General features: G+C 39.6%; 1 protein-coding gene across 7 annotated transcripts in view; it reads left to right on the top strand.

Annotated features, from left to right (window-relative positions):
• Positions 1 to 16075, top strand: part of SRGAP2 (SLIT-ROBO Rho GTPase activating protein 2) — a 251081-nt gene that overhangs the window by 130140 nt on the left and 104866 nt on the right. For all 7 annotated transcript variants that reach the window (XM_009188679.4, XM_009188675.3, XM_003893204.4 and 4 more), the window contains one exon: positions 992 to 1154. In XM_009188679.4, coding sequence (XP_009186943.1) covers positions 992 to 1154 — 163 coding nt within the window. The remainder of the gene's footprint in view (positions 1 to 991; positions 1155 to 16075) is intronic.

The following is a 16075-nucleotide window of genomic DNA, read 5'->3' as shown; positions in this document are numbered from 1 at the left end:
AAAATTTGCTGGGCATGGTGGCAGGCGCCTATAATCCCAGCTACTAGGGAGGCTGAGGCAGGAGAATCTCTTGAACCCGGGAGACAGAGGTTACAGTGAACCAAGATTGTGCCACTGTACTCCAGCCTGGGCGACAGAGTGAGACTTTGTCTCAAAAAACAAAAAAGGAGTACCTTGGTTTAGCACTTTACTGCTCCACTCAAGCTGTAGACATTTTAGGAACACATATGTTCAGGTATGGTTTGTGTTCTTGATTGTATGGGACATGAGATTATGGCTCAATAAATGAAATCAAAACTTCCTTAGATATGTTCTGTGGAACTCCAGAGTTTTCAGTAATGTTTTAATGGCATACGTCTCCAAAGTTGCCTTTATTAAATCCTACAATGGATAAATTTGTGGGCATTTTGTAGTGCTGTAGTGATTTTTGTCTCTAGACAAAATCTCTAACTTTGGTTTCTACCCTAGAGATAAACCAAATGACTTAGTGGCTAAAGTGATGGACTTCAGAATCACCTTAGACCTGGTCTAGCCAGACAATGCAGAACTGTTGTTCTAGTCCCTGGCACCCTCTTACTTGTTGTGTTAGTCTTACTCGCTGTAGACAAGTGACAACCTCTGTGAGCTTCAGTTTTCTAATCAGTAGAAGGGGGATAATGGTAGTTCTTTTCTTACAATGAAATGATAGAGCTTAGATGAGATAATACGTATAACGTATTCACCAAGTTCTTAGAACATTGTAGGTGCCTGATAATCCTGTTTCTCCTTCTACATCCCCTCTTCCCCCTCTCTCCTTCTTGTCCTTATTTTCTCCTTTTTTCTCCACTGAGTTTTTAGAAAAGGAGAAAACTAGAGAGGTGAGCTTCAGGAAAAATATCTTTATTTCTGGATTGGCTTTGATTGCTGTGATTTTAGGACACGGACTATAGTTGTAGATGTTGCCCTGGCTGCGTATCAACAATGACTTCTTTTCCTTGATGTTTCTCCACAGGAAGGATCAGAATGTTCTCTCTCCAGTCAACTGCTGGAATCTCCTCTTAAACCAGGTGAAACGGGAAAGCAGGGACCACACCACCCTGAGTGACATCTACCTGAATAACATCATTCCTCGATTTGTGCAAGTCAGCGAGGACTCAGGAAGACTCTTTAAAAAGGTACAGAGATATTTCTAGTCACAGAGGTTCTTGGGTGGAGCAATGACATTCTTGAAATTCTGTTAGGTATTATGTTGATTACCTGGGTGACAAAATTATCTGTACACCAAACCCCTGTGACATGCAATTTACCCATGTAACAAACTTGCACATATACCCCTTGAACCTAAAATAAAAGTTAGAAAGGAAAAATAAAAGAAATAATATCTTATTGGCCCACTTCATAGGCTTTCCACTAGTCATTCCCTACCACATACTTGTGGAGAAAAAAATATTTGAATTGGCATTCCTTTCTTCCTTTCTGAGCTGAATTAATAGTAGCCTTGGGAAAGGAACCATTTGCAAGGTACAAACCCAGGACTGGTACCATAATTTACAAGCTGCATCTATTAACAAAAACTGTGTTTTGGGAAGTTTCCTTAAAGTGATTTGTGAAGCTTTTGAGCTTAAGTGGCCAACAGTGTCATTTTATGTTTTCCTATTCTAGTTCATTTAGCAAACTCATATACGTTTATGTTTTTAGTTTAGTTTTCTTCCTAGGGTCTCATCTTGGCCAAGGTAAGCTCAAAAGTGTGGTTATTCTTATCGTGATATGTCTTTGTCTTTGGGTCTCTGAATGCTTTCGGAACTCAATTGTTATCATACTTCCTTGGGTATAGGTTGAACAATTTGACTAAGGAAAACTCAAAATAATCGTGATAATCTTAAGGAGCCAATTACCTGTCAATGATGGAGCTAGCCTCTTGAAAACCCAGGAAGCTCTTTTCTAAGCTGTCTCAGCTTGAGCTCAAAGTGGAATCATTTATTCATGAGGTTTGGTTACAAACAGCGGTGAAGACCCCAGCCATTGTATATGATATGCCATGTCTACCATTCAAGCGTTGACATCCCCGGAAGACTTTTCAGAAGGCAAATAATCTTCCTATAAATTATAGGTAGAAAAAGGTGATAGAGGGCTATTTAGAATTCATCAGTTTCCAGGTGACAAAATCCATTATTAAAATTTGAAAGTGTGAGAGAAAAGACTGTAAACAGGATTGTAGTCAATACAGTCAAAGCTCTTGATCAGCTTTCCAATTCTCAGTTAGGAAGTTTTCCAGATTTCACTAGATCTGGAATTAATACCCCATTTTTTTCTGTAATTACCAGCCTGATCAAATAACTGATTTGGAATCTTCCATCTACCTAATTGCATCCGTGAAGGTGCTTTCCCTGTGTCTTAGAGAGAGAATATTGAGGATACAATCATCTGTCGAAGAAAAGAAGACAGAGAAAGATAACTCCTCCCAGAGCTCACTGGCTATTTTTAGTAGCCCGGCTGTCCTGTGGTTGGGACCACACCTCATTTCGGGGTGAGGGTACTTCTCACCATCTCCTCCATGGTTTCCAGCATCAGCTTCAGCTTGGTTGTCATTCATTTGAATTATTCTGCAATACTTCATGATGCATGTGTGTGACTAAAATTAAAACTTATTTAGGTGAAATTTTGACAGCTTGTCTCTATGACCTTGACAGCCACTTTTAGACTATCTCAAGAAGGAAAGGGCTTGACTGATAGTTTCCTCCTCCATTTTCTTTGTTCATCTGAGAAAACAACTTTTATAAGATCTCTTCACCTAGCTAGACTTCACCCAGTCTCTCAGCTCCCTTTTCTCCCAACCTTAGAAGGTTAGAGAAAAACCAAGCTGAGAGAATTTAATAGCCTCTCCAGATCTCAGAGTTGCTTATACTGAAGGCAGCCAGATATCAAAGCCACGAGTGTTCCTGACTCTTCAAGTGCCCCATGTATATTTCACCAAAGCACTAGGTACATGGCACGTATACAAGGTGTGGGGCGTATGACCTTCATGAAAAAAATTTGTCTGTGAATGATATTCTTAGCCATGCGCTCAGGGTTGACTTCCTTAAGCTGTGTATTACTATGCTAGAGTGCGAGGAAGAACTTATTTCTCACAGGACTGTTTATGTATTACATTTCACTGAAGAAAAGGATGCCTATCATAATTTAATAGCTATATGCATTTTCACAAACTGAATTCACACCTGTGTAACCAGCACCCAGATCAAGAAACAGAACATTTCTGTACCCTAGAAGCCCCCTCATACTCCCTTCGAGGCATCTCCCCACCCTAAATCCCCAAAGATAACAACTGTCTTGACTTTTAACAGCAGACATTAGCTTTGCTTGGTTTCATACTTTATATAAGTAGAATTGCACAGTATGTACTCTTTTTTGTCTAGTTTCTGTCAATATTATGTTTGTGAGATTTATTCATACTGTTGTGTATAGTTACAGATCATAGGAATTTCTCTTGATCTTTGTATCAATTAAATTGTAGTTGATTAGACTATGGATCAATTAAATTATAGTTGATTAGAGACATTCTAATGATTACTATCCCACAGCATTAATAATTTCTTTTCTCCTTCCCTTGGGGGGGTTCCCATGTAGGCAGAAAACTCTTAAGTTAGGAGCCGGTTGGCAGATCATAAAAATAGATTCAGCCAAGCACCGTGGCTCATGCCTATAATCCCAACAACTCAGGAGGTCAAGGTGGGAAAAATGCTTGAGGCCAGAAGTTCAAAAACAACCTGGGCAACATAACAAGACCTTGTCTCTAAAAAAATTTAAACAGTTAGCTGGGCATAGTGGCCTGTGCCTGTAGCCACAGCTACTTGGGATGCTGAGGCGGGAGTATTGCATGAGCCCAGGTGTTTGAGGATGCAGTCAGCCGTTATCATGCCACTGCACTCCAGCCTGGGCAACAGAGTGAGACCCTGATAGTTTGAGGATGCAGTGAGCTGTAATCATGCCACTGTACCCCAGCCTGGGCAACAGAGAGAGACCCTGACTCTTAAAAAAAAAAAAATTGATTCATTCTATTTTGGCTGGGTAAAGAGCCTTTCTGCTTTCTAGTAATGGGCAAAGAAACATTCTTCATACCCCACCCCAGATTTTTAACCTCTTTTGTTTAGAGTGTTGTTGCACATGAAGAATTAGAATCCTACTGGTTAAGATAGTATCAGATAAGAGTCCTAAGGAATATCCTCAGCCATTCTATAGTTACATGAATCTTCCCCGGGATTTACTTTGTGCTATCAGAGGAGACACCTTTTCCAAGTGACCGTTTCTCTTGGGCCTAGCTCTGCTATTAACTCTGAGACCTTGGACAATGACTTCTTTTTGTGCCTCAGTTCCCTAAACTTTAAAAAAAGAGTGTGGTCTATATGATCTCCATGGTGCCTTCCAAATCCAGGATACCACCATTCTGTGACGATAAGGGGATTTTACACTGGGAGCTTCCTTCCAGTTGTTAGATTACCTTTGTTAAATTGTGATAGGTAAATTGTAATCCCACAGATAAGGACAAACAAAAGTGGATATGCGTGTGGAGAGGGCTAGCTTAAGCAAATGAAGACCAAATTTCTTGAAAAATGAAGCATTACTTCAGGTGCTGATATCTACAATGTCAGCAACCAAGAAATACCAAATGGGGATCCAAATATATAAAATAGATATGTTTTACTGGTAAATTTGGTTCCAGTGGCAAAAGGAGCCATTTCTCTGGGGACTTAGGCTTAGAAAAGATACCTTAATTTCTGGTATGGCTATACACACCTGTGCTTTATGTGAATTTGAGTCTATTTGTCACTAGCCAAAGTCAACATTTTTAAAAATCTTGTTTTAATGTATAAAACTTAAGGATTCACTGAAAACATTATAATAGAAGTCATTATATTTTGAACCTGTATGTGCCAGGTATTGTGTTAAGCACTTTATATGTATTATCTCCTTTAATCCTTACCATAATTTTATAAGGTAGTTACTATTGTTATCATCGATGTTTTGTGAAGGAAGAAACTATGGCTTAAAGAGATTAAGCAGGCCAGGCACAGTGGCTCAAGCCTGTAATCCCAGCCCTTTGGGAGGTCGAGGTGGGAGGATCACTTGAAGCAAAGAGTTCAAGACCAGCCTGGGCAACATAGCAAGACTGTCTCTACCCACCTCCCCCCTCCCCCCAAAAAAATTAGCTAGGCATGATGGTACACACCTGTAAGCCTAGCTAGCTAGGAGGCTGAGGCAGGAAGGATCACTTGACCCCAGAGGTTTGAGGCTGCAGTGATCTATAATCATGCCACTGTACTCTAGCCTGAGTAACAGAGCGAGACCCTGTCTCTTTAAAAAAAAAAAAAAAAAACAACAAACCAGAGGGCTGGGCGTGGTGGCTCCACGCCTGTTATCCTAGCGCTTTGGGAGGCCAAGGTGGGCAGTTCACCTGAGGTCAGGAGTTCAAGACCAGCTTGGCCAACATGGTGAAACCTCGTCTCTACAAAAATACAAAAATTGGCCGGGCAAGATGGCCAGTGCCTGTAATCCCAGCTACTCGAGAGGCTGAGGCAGGAGAATCACTTGAACCCGGGAAGCAGAGGTTGCAATGAGCAGAGATCATGCCATTACACTTCAGCCTAGGCAACAGAGCGAGACTTCGTCTCAAAAAACAAAAAAAAAAAAAAAAAAAAAAAGGAGAGAGAGATATTAAGAAAAATGAAATGAAGCTAGTGTTTAACTCCAGTCACCTGGCTCTAGAATCCAACATTTTCATCTACATACTGTATTAGGATTCTCTAAGTATGTTGTGCAGAGAAGAGAAAATCCTAGATTTTCTCTTTTTCATTGAATTCAGATATCTCACTTATAGAATTAACCTAATTTTTTCTTTTGCACATAAACCTTCAAAGGGTATGGAGATGTTGAACATCAACATTGGATTGTTTTTCCTACCTGGGGTTGGGGCAGGCAGCTGGAAGTTGGGAATGAAATAGGGCAGCATGTTTACACTCCCCAGGGGCAAAATATCTCTGCCCCCTGTAAGAGGGAAACAAGGACTCATTAAATGTGAGAGCTGGCCCAAAATCTGACTCACAGCTAATTTAGCTAATTTAGGGATGTCAGGGTGGCTGCACAATTGGCCCCTCTATGGTATTGAACCCCCTTAAGGGATGCTCCTTGCTAGCCCTCTGGTTTGTGGTAAGGTCTGCTGGGACATATTTTACATTTTGCATGAAGCCATGTTGGAGATTCTTTTAGCTAAATATAACATCTGGAGAAAGTAGCCTCCTGTCCACAGCTTAAAAACAGACTGACTTTGTCTAGGACTCCAGGGAAAATTGAGCCCGTTTGGTGCTCCTGACATCTCCTTTCATATAATGAAAGCTCAGTCTGTCTAACCTCTGTTGGAACCAGGGTTTGGGCAAATATTATTGCTGCCACCTTCATTTGTTTAATGCGGTGGCTTCAAAAACCATGCCCAAAAACTGCCAAGTTTGGCTCCCATCTGCCTGTGGTCTCCGTGAGGGGCATGTTCTAAAGAAGCCCACCAAGAACAGAAATAATTTTTCCCACTTGCTCAGTTTAAACTGAAATAAACTTGAGCGTGCTTTTTCCTACAGCAGAGAGGATAATCCTGTTTTCTCTTTTTACTTAGCTGGAACACACTAAAAGTACCTCTGACTTTGCTTTCTCAAATCACTGTTTCTAGCCTTTCACAGCTGCTCACACTTAAGCTTGGAAGCTGGTCAGTTCAGACAGTGCTAAGACTCAGTTGCATCCTTGTTTTTACAGCACTGCAGTGAACTGTACTCCTGTTTTACTGTTAGGACTCTTAAGTTTCTATGGCAAAAACTTAGGTTAAATTGAAAAAGCCAAGTCAGATTCCCTGTAGACCAGTAGCTTTCAACTTTGCCTGAGCATGAAAGTTACTTGGGGAGTTTTAAAAAAAATCTTTGTGACCTTGAATAAACAAAGGTTTCTTAGGATATAAAAAGCATGAACTATAAAATTTTATAAAGGATAAATCAGACTTCCTCAAGTCTTGGACTTTTGTTCTTGGAAAGACTTTATTTACAAAATGAAAGACAAGACGCAGACTATGAGAAAATACTTGTAATGTGTATCTGACAAGGACTTATATCAGAATATAGAATAAAGAACTCTGAGAACTCAGTAATAAGACAAACTGCCCAAATTTTTTAAAATGGAAAAAGGTTTTAATGAACATTTCACTAATAAAAGTATATAAATGGCTAATCAGCACATGAAAATATGCTGAATATCATCAGTCATGATGGAAATGCAAGTTAAAACTGTAAGAAGATATACCATACGTTCACTAGGATGGTTAAAATGAAAACATCTGGCAATACCAAGTGTTAAGGAAGTTGGCCAGAACCCTCATTTGTTGCTGGTGAGAGTGTGAAAATGGTACAACCACTTTGGAAAATAGTGGCAGTTTCTTATGACATTAAATATGTACTTGTCATATGACCCAGTAATTCCAGGTATTTATAGGCATCTACCCAAGAGAAATAAAAGCATATGTGTAAACAGAGACTTGCACCTGAATATTCATAAAGTTTTGGGATAGGCTGAGTAATGCCCTCCTCAAAAAAAAAAAAAAAGAGGTGCATATTCTAACCTCTGGAACCTGTGAATGCTACCGTATGCATGTAATACTTTGCAGATATGACTAATTTGAGGATCTTGTGATGGGGATATTATGCTTGATTAGCCAGGTGGGCCCTAAATGCAATCACAAGTATCCTCATAAGAAGGAGATTACAGATAAAAGAGAGGAAGGTCATGTGATAGAAGCAGAGGGAAGCAGAGTCATAGAGAGAGGATGCTATGCCACTAACTTTGAATATGGAGGAAATGGCCATGAGCCAATGAATACAGCTCTAGATGCTGGAAAAGACAAGGAAATGGATTCTTCCTGAGAGCCTCCGGAGCAGAAGCAGCCCTGCTGACACACTGGTTTCAGCCCAGTGAAATTGGTTTTGGAGTTCTGACCTCCAGAACTCTAAGAGAACAAATGTATGTTGTTTTAAGCCACCATGTTTGCAGTAATTTGTTACAGCTGCCTTAGGTACTTTATTCATAATAGCCCAAACTGGAAACAACCCAAATGTCCATCAACAGATGAATGGAAAAACATATTGTAGTGTATCCATATATTAATACTACTCAGCAGTAAGAAGGGAAATGCTGATACAATGTAAATGAGGTCAAAAAACATTATGTTGATAAAAAGAAGCCAAGCACAATGAGTACATTCTGTATGATTCCATTTCTATAAAATTTTAGAAAAGACAAATCTGATCTATAGTGATAGAGAATAGATCATTGATTGATTGCCTTGGGGGCAGGATGGGGATGAAGGATTGACTGCTAAGGGACACGAGGGAATTTGTAGGGTTTTTATAGCCTACATTATATAACATTTTAAATGATGCTTTATAACATTTTTATAATGTTACATAATCTTGATCATGGTGGTACATTAGACAGAATTTATCATATTATACACTTAAAATGTGTACATTTTATTATGCAAATTATGCCTCAATAAAGTTGATCTAATTTAAAAAACACCCATGCCAAGACCCTACCTCAGCACAATTGAGTCCAGAGTCTGTGGAATAGGGCCTGGGTGATTGTTGCCTACAGCCAGGACTGAGAATCCCTGCTGCAGTGTTTTCCATCTTGGGGAAACTGCAGAGCACAGAGAATATCTGATGCCCTAAGATCCTGTCTATCTGTATGTGAGCCATGTTTGCTTCTGCAACAGACAGTGTTAAAGCATCTAGGCTAGTTTCTCTAGGCAACCCATTGTGGTTTCCTGCTTTATTCTTGGAGGGTGATGAAGGGTGAAGTTAGCTTCAGATAAATAAATCTGGTGACAAAGGGTGAATCTGGCTGCCTTCACACTGCAGGAAGTGGGGAATGCATGAAGAGTGCTGAGGAAGGAATGTAAGAGGCTCAGTTAATACTTTTCCCCAGGGCCCTGGAGATGTTAAACATGTCCTTTTGCCATTAGTGAATCAGTCACAAGAGAATTGCCACAACAGTCAGATTTCTTTTGGCACCGAGGAAATGAATCTGGTAGTTAAAAAGGATAAAGGAGATTTAAAACTAAAAGCAGTGCATGTTACCTATCTGTTTGGTATCCCTTTGGACTGGGATAGGATTTCCTATGGTGTGTTTTGAGTCCAGCTGTTTGGCATGTGTGAGGAGAGTGAATAATGATACTGTGAGAAGGCATGTTGGGTGGTGTGATGGTCATAAATAAGAAGAGAAGAAGTGACCCACAATGCTGTTATAGTTGAATGTCCCTGGTAGGTGCTGTTGATTGAATGAATGGAGAAAAAGAATGGTTTTCCAAAGGTTGTGTCCCTGTGCTCTGCCCCATTAAGAAAGGGTTTAACTCTTTGGGAGAAGGCGTAGATGAGTGATTTAACCCTCCTTCCCTTCCCCGTCCACCATATCCCTCCTGCTCCTCTGAACTCAGTATCTGTTATTGGACTGAATTTCCTCCACATTATAGCATGGTCACTAACAGTGTTTGCACAGTGCTTTATAGACAGCTGTTCCAGTTGCCCAATTTATCTTGTTGGTAGCAAAAATCTGTTCTAATTAATTGAGCTTTATTCTCTCATATCTGATGAAAAGATCCTCTTTGGAGAAAAGAATAGGATGTGAAACTGAGCTTATTTGAGTAGGGAATGGAAAGCTGCCAGCTACTTCAAAGGTATCTCTGCTGATAAGGGGCATCAGGTTTGTTGCCAAAGCCAACACCAAGGGGAGCTTTGCAGCTAGTGCTGTTGGGGGTGTTTTAGCTTTGGTTTCTGTGACACTGGGTCAGCAGCATCTGTGTGCTCTCCCTTGAGGCTGCTCTCTGGGTGGTCCAGGCTTTTATTTGGACTTAGGAAGGTGCAGCTCAAAGGGATTGCGTGCATCAAAGATGTCTGTAGTCTTTTGCTTAGGTTAGTTTGTGTGTTTGCCTTTTTGGTATTTTAGTTCTTAGGTATCTGCCTTTTCTAAAAGAGCTCAAGATGCTATATTTAGAACTTTCAAAGGTATAATAGTACTTCAATTTGTATAAATCAAAGGATTATTAAGGGAATCTAAAGAAGAGGAATGGAATATGGGAAATGGAATATGGGAAAGAGAGATGCAGTAGACAAAAAATAAAAGTGTCCATATGCAACCTTGTATTGGAATACTACCCTAAATTAGGAGATTATACCGTCAATGAGTATTTTAGTGAATACCGTATACACAGCATTATGCTGCTAGGTGCTTAAAATAGCTTGAAAATCAAATTGAGGAGTAAGATTTGCCTCCCAAGGAAGCTTTGGGTCTTTGGTTTATTTAGGTCTTTCAAAACTTTCTGTGGGATGATGATGACAAAATAATAATAGTAACCTTTTGTAAAATTCACACTGTGAATACCTCCCACTGTAGTAGGCCCTAGATGTGTATTTTCTCTGAACCTTTCATCTGTTTTTGCAAAGTTTTTTTCCTAAACTATTTATGAAAGTTAAAATACTTAGAGAAAATACACATATTATAAAGTGTACAGCTCAATGAATTTTTACAAACCAAACACAACTATGTAATCACCCAGATGAAGAATGTTACTAGTATCCCCTGAACCCTCCTTCTCTCCACTTCAAGTCATTACTCTCTGAAGGGTAACCATTATCATGACTTCTAACACAATATAAGTATTTGCCCATTTTTAAAAATTTGTTTATGTAAATGGAATCAGATAATTTTTTTCAACAATTTAAATATGTAATTCTTTTGTCTTCTGGCATCCATTATTTCTGATAAGAAATCAGCTGTGGTTCTTAGGTTCTTATTATTGCTTACTTGTGTGTAATATATCATCTTTTTGTTTGTTTGTTTTAAAGAGGTGGAGTCTGTGTTCCCCAGCCTGGAGTCCTGTGGCATGATTACAGCTCACTATAGACTCGAACTTCTGTGCTCAAGCAATCCCAGTCCTTCCATCTTGGCCTCCCAAAGTGGTGGGATTACAGGCTTGAGCTGCCGTGCCCAGCCCTTCTTTATTTGGCTGCTTCCAATATTTATTCATTGTCTTTGGTTTTTAGTACTTTGACTACTATAAGAGTGTAAGCGTGGTTTTCATTGTATTCATTTGGCTTGGATAAATATAATATTCAGACAATCCCTGATCTGTCAAATATCTAATTTGTAGAAATTATAGGAAAAATATCAGATTTTTGCTCAACTTAAGAAAAAATGTTGGCAAATATTTTTTTCTGTCCCCTCTCCTTCCTGCTTTGCTTTGATATCAGTTGCATGTATGTTAGACTGCTTGATTCAGTCCCACAGCTTGTTGATGTTCTGTCCATTTTTTTTCAAATTTTTGTTTTCTGTATGCCTTAGTTTAGATGATTTCTAAAGTTTGCCAATTTGGCTGAGCGTGGTGGCTCACACCTGTAATCCCTGCACTTTGGGAGGCCAAGGCGGGTGGATCACTTGAGGTCAGGAGTTCGAGACCAGCATGGCCAACATGGTGAAACCCCTTCTCTACTGAAAATACAAAAATTAGCTGGGCATGATGGTACGTGCCTGTAATCCCAGCTACTCAGGAGGCTGAGGCAGGAGAATCACTTGAACCCGGAAGGTGGAGTTTGCAGTGAGCTGAGATTGCGCCACTGCACTCCAGCCTGGATGACAGAGCGAGACTCCATCTCAAAACAAACAAACAAACAAAATACCAGTTCTTTCTTTTGTTCATCTAAGATGCTATAAATGCCATCCAATGCATTTTTTTATTTCAGGGGTGTGTGTGTGTGTGTGTATATATATATATATATATATTTTTTTTTTTTTTTTCTTTGAGATGAAGACTCACTTTGTCACCCAGGTTGGAGTGCAGTGGTGTGATCATAGCTCATTGTACTCTCAAACCCTTGGGCTCAAGCGATCCTCCCACCTCAGCTTCTCATGTGTCTGAGACTACAGGTGTGTACCATCATGCTTAGCTAATTTTTTTAGAGATGGGGTCTCGCCGTGGTGCCCATGCTAGACTTGAACTCCGGGGCTCAAGTGATCCTTCCCCTTCAGCCTCCCAATTATTGTATGGATATTTTTAAAACATAGTTGGTACTTACTTAAAACTTCTTGTCTGCTATTTTTAACATTGACGTTATCTCTAGGTCTGTTTATTGATTTTTCCTTTTGACCATGAATCACATTTTTTTACATGCCTATTAATCATTTATTGCATATTGGACATTGTAGATAATATATCATAGAAACTCTAGGTGTACTTATCTTCCTCTGAAGAGTATGAAGTTTTATTCTAGGAGGCTATTAAATTACTGGTTGATCACCTTGAACTTGTGGGGGCTTGGCTTTATACTTTGTTACAGTGGGTATATTTTGGTTTTCCCTTCATCTTAGAATATACTATATACTTAAGGCATGGCCTTTCTGGGGTTTCCATGGGAAGCCCAAGATGTTTATCAAGCCTGTCTAACTTGGCAGGCTTTGAGTGCCAAATTCTATCTTCCCTACAATGGACAGTACCTAAGACGACCAACTATCCTGTTTGCCTTGGGCTGAGGGGGTTCCTAGGACATGACACTTTTAGTTTTATCTGGTAAACTGTTGATGGCATTTGGGTAGTTTTCAGTTTGAGGCTATTATGTGTGTTATAAATAATGCTGCTATGAACATTATTTTGGGAAGTTATTCTTTCCAATGTATGGTTCAACCTGGTCACAAGCCAGGCTTTAAGAATAGTGAATTCAAAACCTTTTCTCTCTCTTTGTCTGTCTTTCTCTTTCTCTCCCTCCTCTGTCTGCCTCTCTCCCTCCCCCTCTTCTTTCTCCCCTTCCGCCTTCCCTTTCCTCTCCTCTCTCTTTCCTTTTCATCTTTCCTTCTCTGTCTCCTTGTTTCCTCCCTCCCTTCCTTTTTTCTATTCTTTTGAATAATCTTTTAAATTTTATAGTAGATGTATGTTACAGAAAATTTAAAAATACAGAAAGTAAAAATAAGATTTTAGAAACAGATTTATTGTACATACTATTTTGTAATCTACTGCTTTAGTCAAGACTTTCTTTATATTTCAACAAACTTTTGTCTCATCTCATACCCAGCCCATGTAAAGATTTCATTAATTACCCTAAAAATCTCTTTGACAACTAGTTTGTTGAAGCCAGTATCTAATACACACTAGTTTTCTGTCCCTTAAGTGTACTTTAATCTAGTATTGTTTTCTTTCCATGAAACTGATTTGTTGGCGAGACCAAGCCAGATGTCCTGCAAAATCTCCCATCTTCTAGATTTGTCTGGTTGTTTACTTGTGTTGTTAAGCTTCTGCCTGTATCCCATATTTCCTGTAAATTGGAAGTTGGTTCTAAAGGTCCAAGTGGATTCAAGTGACTTAAAATTCATAATAAGTAATGTTAGTACTTCATGTAGCATCAGAGCAGGAAGTACATAACACCTAGTTAGTCCACTGATAGTGATGCTAATATTGGCACCCTCTAGAATAGGGTGGTGATAGTCTGACCCTTCCATTTTCTAGTTACATTTTTTTTTTTTATCACATAATAGAAACCTGATTGTAAGGTGTTATTCATGGTGTCAGCCTACAAATATTGGGTGCCAGTTCAGTCATTCATCTGATAATTTTAATATCAGTTGATAATTTTAGACAAGTTACTTTTTGTCATCTCTGTACCTCCCTTACTTGACTGTAAGATGCCTCTCTGAGGCTGGGCGCAGTGGTTTATGCCTGTAATCCCAGCACTTTGGGAGGCGGAGGCAGGTAGATCACCTGAGGTCAGGAGTTTGAGACCAGCCTAACCACCATGGTGAAACCCCGTCTCTACTAAAAATACAGAAATTAGCCGGGCGTCGTGGTGTATTCCTGTAATCTCAGCTACTCAGGAGGCTGAGGCAGGAGAATCGCTTGAGCCTGGGAGGTGGAGGTTGCAGTGAGCCAAGATTGTGCTGTTGCACTCCAGCCTGGGTGACAGAGTGAAACTCCAACTCAAAAAAAAAAAAAAAACAGATGCCTCTCTGAGAAAAGGAGAGGACTGTTAGTATAGCTCATAAGTCACCATGCAAATAGTAGTTTGTAAAAACGTATTAGTCTTGGGAGAAACCATGCACACGAATAGCGTGCAAGCTGACTAGGTATCAATTTGTTAGAATCACAGCAATAATTTTTTTAAAAAAAAGCATAATTCTAAATGAGTACTAACCATGCCTAGGGACACATTAGGTGTTTTATATGTATTAACCTATTTAATCTCATCACAACAACACTTTGAGATGAGTACTGGTTTTATCATCCACATTTGTAGATAAGAGCATGGGCAGGGGGTTTAAGCAATTTACTCAAGATTATACAGCTGGTTGATGGGAGAAATGGGATTCAAGCCTAGGCAGTTGGCTTCCCCTGATCTCTTCACATCATCATGCTCTGCTGCCTTGCGTGTAGGAAGGTGGCAGTCATATTGGTAAGCTAAAGAGCCAGTGTTTGTGCAAGGAATTAATGGCTTATGCATTCTGCAGTCATACGTTGCTGTGCTTCTGTCAGGTCAGAATTTCCATTGTGCTATTCTGATTCTGCCTCTTGCCCAGCTTGCCCAGAGAGGGTAGGCACCTTTGATTTTAGCCTCCCTTGTTGCAGGACAGGCTTCTGTTGATTCTCCTATTTATCTTTGTCAAGACTTTTTCTTTGAATTCTTCCCTGCTTGTCTGAGCATGATTTTTATTTAAAGTGAGGACAAAATTTAAATTTTCCTTCTTTTGACACAGCATCTTCAGTTTTTTTCATTTTCATCTTCTTTCCTTGTAATACTGGACTTTCTCTGGTCTCTTAGTTTTTCTACTGGATCCTACCTTTCTTTGATTTTAAGCCCAGCCCTTGGGGTTTTTTGTTTTGTTTTTCTTTTTTTCCTTTTTCTCTGTTCTCTACAAATCATTTGGGTCTACATCCAGCTTTTCCCAGCATTTACTCAACATGAAACTTCCAGTTATAGATTAATTTGAATTCTTTGCACTAATTATTTAAAAGACCATAGGAACCTAGGAACCTCCCTTTTCATGGTCTCAAGAGCTCCCAGAATCATCCTTTTGGTAAGCTAAGCAGTTATTAGTAAGACCCAGGGACAGGACTGAGAAGTAACATCTTCCATTTTTATTTTAGTTTTCCTTTAATTTGGAAGCAAACAAACAAAAAACCCTTCAGCTTAGATTTTTCTCAATTGTTAAAGTGATACTGAGCTTCAGTTAAGGCTATGAAAGAAAAGAAAAAAATTTTTAAAAGTAGTAACATGTTTTTTCAAGATATTGTGGGAAAAACATAATAAAAAGAAAATAATAATTACTTGGAATCATGATTAACATTTTTATGTATTTCCTTCCAATCTTTTTTGTACCATTTTTTTAAAACATGAGAGTTACTTTGTATATTAAGCTTAGTGTAATTTTTTTCATTTAACATTTGGAGTAAGCATTTTTATCATGTCATCAAGATCTTCTTTTGTTTTTTTTGAGACTCTGAGTCTCGGCTTCTGTCAGCCTAGGGCTGGAGTGCAGTGGCCAGATCTCAGCTCACTGCAAGCTCCACCTGCTGGGTTTACTTATTCTCTTGCCTCAGCCTCCTTTTAAATGTTACTTATATGGTCGGGCGCTGGGTGGCCGCCCGTAATCCCAGCACTTTGGGAGGCCCAGATGGGCTGGATCACTGGCGTCAGATCGAGACTATCCTGGCTACTGACGCGGAACCCCGCCTGTACTAAACTAGCCGGGCGAGGCAGGCTTCTGTAGTCCCAGCTACTCCGGAGGCTGAGGCAGGAGAATGGCGTAAACCCGGGAGGCGGAGCTTGCAGTGAGCCGAGATCCGGCCACTGCACTCCAGCCTGGGCGACAGAGCGAGACTCAGTCTCAAAAAAAAAAAAAATGTTGCTTATTTGATCGTAAAGCAGTCTGTATTCTGGCTGTCCCATAGCTTTTTCATATATTCCTTATGATTCTTTGGCTATGTTGTCTTTTTTGTTTGTTTGAGACGGAGCCTCACTTTCTCAGGCTG

The sequence above is a fragment of the Papio anubis genome, chromosome 1 (genome assembly GCF_008728515.1).
Source record: "Papio anubis isolate 15944 chromosome 1, Panubis1.0, whole genome shotgun sequence".
Lineage (NCBI taxonomy): Eukaryota > Metazoa > Chordata > Mammalia > Primates > Cercopithecidae > Papio > Papio anubis.
The sequence above is the reverse complement of the archived record's forward strand: the minus strand, read 5'-3'. Positions and strand labels throughout refer to the sequence as shown.